Source organism: Rana temporaria, chromosome 4 (assembly GCF_905171775.1).
Source record: "Rana temporaria chromosome 4, aRanTem1.1, whole genome shotgun sequence".
Classification (NCBI taxonomy): domain Eukaryota; kingdom Metazoa; phylum Chordata; class Amphibia; order Anura; family Ranidae; genus Rana; species Rana temporaria.
Window position 1 is genome coordinate 153,555,170 of NC_053492.1, and position 10,298 is coordinate 153,565,467.

General features: G+C 42.8%; 1 protein-coding gene across 1 annotated transcript in view; it reads right to left on the bottom strand.

Annotated features, from left to right (window-relative positions):
- The window catches only part of C4H3orf33 (chromosome 4 C3orf33 homolog), a 36,866-nt gene extending 31,786 nt beyond the window's left edge, over positions 1-5,080 (bottom strand). The window contains exons 1-2 of the mRNA XM_040349225.1: positions 4,926-5,080; positions 1,213-1,272 (exon numbers count right to left, since the gene is read on the bottom strand). Of these exons, the coding sequence (XP_040205159.1) occupies positions 1,213-1,272; positions 4,926-5,003 (138 nt within the window). The 5' untranslated portion in view covers positions 5,004-5,080. The remainder of the gene's footprint in view (positions 1-1,212; positions 1,273-4,925) is intronic.
- Between the last annotated feature and the right edge of the window lie 5,218 nt (positions 5,081-10,298).

Sequence of the window (10,298 nt, forward strand, 5' to 3'; positions counted from 1 at the left end):
AGTGGCCATCCTCACTAAGAAAAATACCAGTTTATGGCCACTACATGGAGCTGGCGAACATAGGAAATTATCATATTTTTAAAAAGGCCGCTATTCATTACAGTTGCTTGTGATATTTGTCCTGTAATTTTTTTTATAAGTAGATCTCTGTTGTTTGATATGCATGTTCAAGTAAAAAAATAAAAATTGATGCAGAACAAGACAAGTTCCTAAACTGCCTGGATGGAGGAAAAGAATCTCCACCACCAGTTATTGTATTCAAGCAGCTGCAGCATCTAGTTACTACCACTGATTGGATGGAGACACAGTTAGGGTCCTTTCACACAGGCGGTCTGCCCGACAGACTCCGCTTTACTTAATCCGCTGATCCCCGCTCAGCAGGCTGATGACAGGTCCGTCTCCGCTTACTGTGCTGAGACAGAGTTGTCAGAGCCCCGCCGCTCTCCTCTATGGGAAGATCGGATGAAAACGGGCCGCCTGTTCGTTTTCATCTGATTCTCCAGACGGATGGAAAATAGGGTTTCCAACCGTCTGGACTCCATGGACAGGATCGGATTGGATAGCAGCGGGTGCCACGATGACATCTGCCGCTCCATAGAGGTGAATAGAGCGTCCGATCAGATCCCCCTGAAAAACTGACAGGCAGACCTGTGTGAAAGGGACCTTTAGCTGATAATCTTCCACCCTGTTGATTTTGGCAAGCCAGAAGGTGACAGGTCAATCCATGGCTCAAACTTTGTCTAATGTAACCAGTCTGAGCGTCTCTTGAATACTCACTGTTACCACACACAGAAAGTTTCTAACTTGTCTGAAGATCTTTTTTTGCAACTGAGAAGCAGGCAGTATATGAATCAGTAGAGAACAAGTTTAAGTCTAGCAAACTATAATTAGTGAGACTGCAAAATTAGGGATGGGTTCACACATATGCAGACACGGTGTCAGTGCGGCAGTCCGGTGCGGTTCTGTTCATGGGTTCAGGTGCAAATTTGTACCGGAAATTGAACCGCACTCAAAAACATATAGGGCTCTTTGTAAAACCGCATTGCGGCCGCCTCGCACATGTGTGAACTGGCTCCATTAAAATCCGGTCACATTCACATGTTATGCGAATTGGATGTAGTTAAAAATGCATCCAATTTTCATATATGTGAACTGAGCCTTACACCTATATATAAACATACTGGGCTGTATCCAGTTGTAAAACACACTTACCAGTTTTATGCTCCTTGCACACAAAATGACTCCAGCAACTGCCAAACCCGTACTAATATTCTGTTAAAAGAAAACGTATAGACGCATGCTTACAGTTGTGTGCTTGGCCTATTTAAAGGCTCTCTTCAGCATATATAATAGACAATAAAATACATTTTGTTTCATAAATCAAGTCAGCAACTATATTTATAAGAAAGCACTTGGGAGTCTCTTGGGACTTTTAGGTATGAACGGCCCATAGAAAATAATAGAATCTTAGTCTACACTGTAATAAAAAAAAGACAGTTATAACAGTCAGTCAATTAAATGTGTAGCCTGTTGAGCAATGTCAGCCCTGTCTTCTTATATTTCTTCAATATCCCCCCCAAACCTGAATCATTTCTAATTCATAAACTAGAAAATAGGATTATTTGTACTAATAGAGTATAACTGTCACCTTTAAAGTGGGGGTTCACCCAAAAAATGTTTTTTAACATTACATTCAGCCGAGTTGTTAGAATGACGTTAGGCTGTTTTTTTTTAATCTCCTTGCCGTACATACCGTATTATCTATATATGTTCACCGCGGTGCATACTAGCTCATTATGGCTTTTGCCTTGCAGGGTTAAAAAAATAAAAAATATGTATATGCGGGTTTACAACCGCTTTAAGAGGTATGTAAGCTCAGGAGTAGCATGCAGTGAGCATGAATCAAGGACAGAACAGAACTTTACTAAAATAACATCTTAAAGCATTTGTTACCCCAACATTTCATATTCCTAAAATAGTGCCTGCTGTACCATGTACATGTATGACAAAGTATCGTGTTCTCCTTTGTATTGTTTCCTTTGTGTGAAACCCTCTGTTTTCCTATTAAAGACTGACCACACTAAGCATGAAAACACACCATGGTCAGTTCTCTAGCTCTGCTGGGAACTCAGCCTCCTCTCCTCCAATGATCAAACTTGTCCTGACACCCCCCCCCCCCCCCGCACAACTTGTCACTGGAAAGATCAATGTGCTGCTTTTTCTCCTCCCCAAGCTCTTATACAGCGGAGAACAGAAAGAAGGTGATCGCTTATAAAAATTTGATCACTTCTGGTGACATCCAGGGATTCTCTAACTTTGAAGGGATATCCTCTCAACTTCTGTATTGGCTATGGGACAGGAAGTAAAGGGATAAAGCAAAGTTAAAGTGATTGTAAAGTCTTGTTTTTGTTTTTTAATAACAAACATATTATAATTACCTCCTCTGTGTAGTGGATTTGCACAGAGTAGCCCGAATCCTCCTCTTCTTGGGTGCCTCTTCTGTGCTCCTGACCCCTCCCTCCTGTGGAGTGCCCCCACATCAAGCAGCTTGCTATAGGGGTACCTGAGCCGAGCTCCAGTTGAGTGTGTCCATTCAGACATGGAGCTGCCGTTCGGCCCCGTCCCCTCTCTTTCCTGATTGGCTAACTGACTTTGATAGCAGTGGAAGCCAATGGCACCGGGAGGGAGAGTCGTGGATGGCCAAGGGACATTATTGGACAGAGATGGGGCTCAGCTAAGTATTGGGGGGTGCTGGAGCGGCTGCTGCACACTGATGGCTTTTTTTTCTTAATGCATAGAATGCATTAAGATAAAAAACCTTTTTCCTTTACAACTCCTTTAACCTTTTATAGACATGTACATTCTCCAACACTTGTTTTCTTTTTACATGGAGTTGAGAGGAATTAGAACAACCAGTATGTTTTGCTGTCTGTGTCCCCATTAGGGAGAAGCAATCCCCCCCCCCCCCTCCCTATTTATCCTGTTGACCTCTACCACCAAGAGTAAAAGAAAATAACATTTTTGGGTTGTCACCAGGACAACAATAGTGGGGAAATCTTCCAAAGAAGGCACTAGTTCTTGTGACTCCAATGAATTCCCTTTACAATGGAGGGATTTCCTCACTTCCTGATTTGGCTATGAGACAGGAAGTGAAGGGAAATCTCTGCAATCTCAACACTGATGGCAAAAAACATGTTGCATATTTGTATGTCATACGGTATTTGCCCCAAACATTTTCAAAAGCAATTTTTAAGCAAAAAATACACTTTAAATTAAATGTATTGATAAAATATAAAAGATGATGTTACTTCCTTCAAGTGACATGGAAGGTATGTAAACAACGTTTGCACCACACGTATGAGGTATCACTGCGAATGTTAGAGTGAGAGCAATAATTCCTCCCCTGTAACTCATAACTGGTAACCTGTAAACAAAATTATGTGTAGCCTGTGGAGATTGTTAAATAGTGAAGTTTAGCGCCATTCCAGGGGTGTGTGCAAGTTTAAAGCGTGACATGGAAGGAATAATAGATACTATCTATTATACCTTCCATGTCACGCTTTAACCCCTTAACGCCCACCGCACGACTATTTACGTCCGCACAATGGCACGGACAGGCAGATGGGCGTATATATACGTCCTTGCCTTCTAGCGGGTGGGTTGATCCGATCGGGACCCCCTCCGCTGCGTGCGGCGGCGGATCCCCTCGGGTAGCGATCCGGGACGACGGCGCGGCTATTCGTTTATAGCCGCTCCGTCGCGATCGCTCCCCGGAGCTGAAGCACAGGGAGAGCCGTATGTAAACACGGCTTCCCCGTGCTTCACTGTGGCGGCGCATCGATCGAGTGATCCCTTTTATAGGGAGACTCGATCGATGACGTCAGTCCTACAGCCACACCCCCCTACAGTTGTAAAAACACTAAGTGAACACCAACTCCTACAGCACCCCCTGTGGTTAACTCCCAAACTGCAACTGTCATTTTCACAATAAACAATGCAATTTAAATGCATTTTTTGCTGTGAAAATGACAATGGTCCCAAAAATGTGTCAAAATTGTCCGAAGTGTCCGCCATAATGTCGCAGTCATGAAAAAAAACGCTGATCGCCGCCATTAGTAGTAAAAAAATTTTTTTTTATAAAAATGCAATAAAACTATCCCCTATTTTGTAAACGCTATAAATTTTGCGCAAACCAATCGATAAACGCTTATTGCGTTTTTTTTTACCAAAAATAGGTAGAAGAATACGTATCGGCCTAAACTGAGGAAAAAAAATGTTTATATATGTTTTTGGGGGATATTTATTATAGCAACAAGTAAAAAATATTGCATTTTTTTCAAAATTGTCGCTCTATTTTTGTTTATAGCGCAAAAAATAAAAACCGCAGAGGTGATCAAATACCACCAAAAGAAAGCTCTATTTGTGGGGAAAAAAGGACGCCAATTTTGTTTGGGAGCCACGTCGCACAATTGTCTGTTAAAGCGACGCAGTGCCGAATCGCAAAACCTGGCCTGGGCATTTAGCTGCAAAATGGTCTGGGGCTTAAGTGGTTAAACTTGCACTTGCTAGTATGAGAGCATGTGTATATATATATATGACCAGGCCTATGGTTTTAGTATGAGAGCATGTGTAGCTAATATCAGTGTGGATACCAGTACAACACTAGTTCTAGTCCTCACTAACAGGTGTGTCTGTAGTTCTCTCACATCCGGGTATCTATTACTACATGACACTGTGTTTTATTACTATAGGCACTGGCAGACGTACACCTTCTACACGGGACAGTCTGGAATGTTCCATTACATGGGGGGGGGGCACTAGGTCTCCAGTCTACACTTCATAAGATATCCCGGGCTGTATACCTCTATAGTCGGTGTGTCTATGTACGTGTGTGCGCTACAAACATGCGAGGACACGATCCATACCCGGACTAAATATAAATGAGAATCCGCTAGCTGGGAAAGCTTAGAGATCAGGTTATCTGCCGGGTCACCCGGAGCCATGTTGATATGTCGAGCTTGCTTTCCTTGGTGTCTCCTGAAGGTGGCAGCACCGGGCCAGCGAACGTCCAGCCGGTACAGGAAGCAAAAGAAAAGCGCGCCTTCGGCTCTCGATCGTACTGCGCATGCTCCGGCTCTAGGCCGCTCAGTGTGTGTGTGCTGATTTGTGATGCCAGAGGCTGTGGTGATAACAGAACAATAAAAGAAGTGAATGTCAGAAGACTTTCTTCCAGGCTTGTCCTATGTGGAGAGAACTAGAGATTTACCAAGTTTCCATGATAGTTTTTGGAGACAAAAAGGGGAGGAAGTGAAGTTTAAAGCTATCACTGAATTTATTAACACCCCCAGTCCAGCACAATCCTGACATTACTCCCCCACATGGAACAATGAGCATTTTTTTGTGTGCTTTAAAACTACTTAGAACTCTCATATATATATATATATATATATATATATATATAATCATGCGTTAAATGCTGGATTATGTCTAGGAGGACAGATAATGCCGTTTTTTTACTTGCCTAATTCTCTGTTCCCTCAGGTTTCTCCCTGCTGCCACTTTTTCCTTTTTCTCTAGTGATCTAATGGATGTAGGGACGGCAAGGGGCAATCCACTGCCAGCGCTCAGGCTGCATTCACACGTACGCGGCGTATTTTGCCGTGAGTGTGTAACTTTTTTTTTTTTAACAAAGTCTTCCCATTGCTTTGTATGGCCGAACGCCAATGCCGCCTGAAAAAAAGGGTCCGGGACTTTTTTTCAGGCGGCAGGCGTACGGCGTCTATGAGATGTGAACCATCTCATAGACAGCAATGGGAATTCTCCCCTCCAGCGGCACGAGCGCCCGGCGTCGGGCGTTTTGTCGCGGAGGTGTGAATGGGGCCTTAGAGATGGTACTTCCCTAGTACCAAAGGGAGGACTCCACTGCCGCCTCACTTTGTATATACAAAACATGTGATATTCCAGCTACATGTAAGTGCAATAAATACTTTTTATTTATTTAAGCAAGATTACGCTATGTGGCCATTTTTCTTTTCCATCTTTTTACTACATTGATACACTTGAGTTCCCCACCGCAGGTCTCGTTTACTCCAATCATCGTTCATCAAATGTTATGATGTCTATCTGAAACCGCAATCCTTCCATTCACCGTCTGTGATTGTACTCCATATAAGCTTATTCCGACTTCTGGCGACGTATGTCGCCTTAAGTCCATTTGATCTGGTAAGCCTGCATCTTTTCTGGTGGCGGGTCATTATCACACACAGAAGAAGTCACAAATTGACGTTTTTTCACTTCACGTGGTGGAATTTTCATTATTTATGGACTTTAACCCCCGGACCATATTGCTGGTCAAAGACCAGAGCACTTTTTGCGATTCGGCACTGCGTCGCTTTAACTGACAATTGTGCGGTCGTGCAACGTGGCTCCCAAACAAAATTGGCGTCCTTTTTTCCCCACAAATAGAGCTTTCTTTTGGTGGTATTTGATCACCTCTGCGGTTTTTAGTTTTTGCACTATAAACCAAAATAGAGCGAAAATTGTGAAAAAAAAATATTTTTTACTTTTTGCTATAATAAATATCCCCCAAAAATATATATATAAAAAAAAACATTTTTTTCCCTCCAGTTTAGGCTGATACGTATTCTTCTACATATTTTTCGTAAAAAAAAAAAAATCGCCACAATCGTTTATTGATTGTTTTGCGCAAAAGTTATAGCGTTTACAAAATAGGGGGCATTTTTATTATTATTTCTTTTTTACTAGTAATGGCGGCGATCAGCGATTTTTTTTCCAGTACTGCGACATTATGGCGGACACTTTTGACACATTTTTGGGACCATTGGCATTTTTATAGCGATCAGTGCTATAAAAATGCATTGGATTACTATAAAAATGACACTGGCAGTGAAGGGGTTAACACTAGGGGGCGGGGAAGGGGTTAAATATGTTCCCTGGGTGTGTTCTAATTGTAGGGGGGGGGTGGACTCACTAGGGGAAATGACTGATCTACATTGTATGAACAGAAGATCAGCATTTCTCTCCCTGACAGGACCGGGAGTTGTGCGTTTACACACACAGCTCCCGGTCCCCGCTCTGTAACGAGCAATCGCGGGTGCCCGGCACGGGGGCGAGCGGCGTGCATGCGCCCCAGTGGCCTGCGCGAGAGCAGACGTTATATTACGTGCTCTCGTGCAGGGGAGCCTGTATCGGCCTAAACTTTAAAAAAAAAAAATAGTTAAAAAAAAAAAAAAAAAATTGGGATATTTATTATAGTAAAAAATAGTGTTTTTTTTTCAAAATTGTCGCAATTTTTTTTAATAGCACAAAAAATAAAAACCGCATAGGTGATCAAATACCACCAAAAGAAAGCTCTATTTGTGAGGAAAAAAAGGACGTCAATTTTGTTTGGGAGCCACGTCGGACGACCGTGCAATTGTCAGTTAAAGCGACGCAGTGCCGGAAGCTAAATTTCGCCTGGGCAGGAAGGGGGTATATGTGCTCAGTAAGCAAGTGGTTAAAGGGGTTGTAAAGGTTTAGGTTTTTTTCACTTTAATGCATCCTATGCATTAAGATGAAAAAACATCAGATGCTTACCGGCCCCCCCAGCCACCGTTTACTTACCTGAGCCCTCGAAAGTCCCGCATCGAGAACACGCTCGATTTCGGCCCGGTCTTCATTGGATAGATTGATAGCAGCGCAGCCATTGGTTCGTGCTGCTGTCAATCAAATCCAATGACGCTGGCGCCGGGGGCCAAGTCCGGCATTCATGTCTTTGGACGCAAATGCTGGACTCGGGAGCGTACCCGCAAGGTAATCCCCTTGGGAAAGCGCTTCCCGTGGAGGGGGGGTTAGCTGTTGCAGGGAGGAGCCAAGACAGCTGCCGAGGATCGGGCCACTGTGCAAAATGAGCTACACTGCGGAGACAAGTATGATATGTTTGTTATTTTTATTTTATTTTTTAAGCAAACCTTTAGTAACACTTTAAATGATAGAGACAGAATATCAACCAAAAAAAAAAAAACACACCACAATACAAATGTTATAAATTGAGTTGCAGTAAAATAAGTATTTGATCCCCTACCAACAAACAATAAGGCTCCATGCACACTGGACGGTAAAAAAAAAAAGCTATAAAAAAAATGCCAGTAGCTTTGCAGGGAGCCTTTCAACTTTTTTTAGTGTTTTTGCAATAGCGTTAATTAGCGTTTTTCAGTGTAGCTTTTTTTTTTTCAATGGATAAAATAAAAACGCTAAAAAACGCTCAGAAAAAAGCCCATAAACTCCACTGCTCATTAACACTAAAAAAACGTCTATGTTAGCCTATGTGTCCATGCACACATGGAGTGAAGTTTATGGGCTTTAAAAAAAAAAAAAAAAAAAAGCCAAAACGCCAATAAACTGCACTTTATCAGCTTCTGTGTGCATGGAGCCTAATTCTGGCTCTCACAGACTGGCTACAATATGTGCTCATGTGGTACACAGATTAGTCCTGTCAATTTAGGAAGGTGCTCGTTATATGTATAAAAGGCACCTGTCCACAGAATCTCTTTCTTCCTTTTAAACCCACCATAATGGGTAAGACCAAAGAGCTGTCAAAGGACATCAGGGACAAGATTGTAAACCTGCACAATGCTGGAATGGGCTTCAAGACCATGAGCACGAATCTTGGTGAGGAGACAACTGTTGGAGAGATTATACAAAAGAATAAATACAAAATACCGTATTTATTCGAGTATAACGTGCACACGTGTATAACGCGCACCCCTAATTTTCGATTAAAAATCGGTATAAAATCATTGTAATTGCCAAAAATCATTTATTGTATTTATTGTATGTCCAGCCATGTCCCCCGTATGTCCAGCCATGTCCCCTGTATTTGCAGCCACCTACTGTTAATCACCGCGGCGCGGGAACATTACAGACAGCGTTCGTTTGAACAGCTGTTTTCCCTGCCGCGCATAGACACTCCCCCTTGCTCGCAATTGGACAGATCCGTCCAAGGGGGAGTGTCTATGCGCGGCAGGGAAAACAGCTATTCAAACGAAAGCTGTCTGTAATGTTCCCCGCGCCGCGGTGATTAACGTTGTAGCGGTGTTGGTGGCAGCGGCGGGGGGAGGGGGGAAGTATTCTATTCTAGTATCGGCGGTATTAGCGGGAGTACGAGTACTCCCGCTAATACTCGGTATCGGTTCCGCCACTGCCATCCCACCCCAGTCCTCGTTTATAACGCGCACCCAAAACTTTGATTTTTTTTTTTGGTATAAAATTTTGCGCGTTATACTCGAATAAATACGGTAACCATCAATCGCCCTCAGTCTTGAGCTCCATTCAAGATTTCGCTTCATGGGGTAGGGATGATCGTGAGAAAAGTGAGGGATCAGCCCAGAACTACATGGGAGGAGCTTGTGAATGATCTCAAGGCAGTTGGGACCACAGTCAAACAAACCATTGGTAACACAATACACCGCCATAGATTGAAATGCCGCAGCACCCGCAAGGTCTCCCTCCTCAAGAAGAGGCACATGTACACGCCTGTCTGAAGTTTGCTAATGAACATCTAACATGATTCCGAGAAGGACTGGGAGAAAGTGCTGTGGTCAGATGAGACCAAAATTGAGCTCTTTGGCATTAACTCGACTCACAGCGTTTGAAAAAAAATCCTGACTATGACCCCAAGAACACCATCCAGTCAAGCACGGAGGTGGAAAAATTATGCACACATAAAAGGGCCATGTATTGTAAAATCTTGGATGAAAACCTTCTTCCCTCAGCCAGAACACTGAAGATGGGTCTTCGGGCATGACAATGACCCAAAACATACCAAGGAAACAAAGGAGTGGCTCCAGAAGAAGCACATTAGGGTCATGGGGTGGCCCAGCCTCCTGAGATTGCAAACCTGGTAACCAACTACAAGAAACGTCTCACCCCTGTGCTTGCCAACAAGGGTTTCTCCACCAAGTATTAGGCCATGTTTTGCTTGTGGATCAAATACGTATTTTACTCACTGAACTCCAACTCATTATATAACATTTGTATCATGTGTTTTTTCTGGGTTCTTGGTTAATATTCTGTCTCTATCATTTAAAATGCACCTATGATAAAAATGACAGACCCTTCATTACTTTGTAAGTGGGCAAACTTACAAAATCTGCAGGGGATCAAATTATAAAATGTCACCAATTTTTCACAATATTCATCTGTACTTGTTGGTTACATCTCATGCAATGCATGTTTTTGGCTCCTGAAACTAAACATTATGGTGGTACGTTTTGATAAAACGATAAAGAAATCCTGCT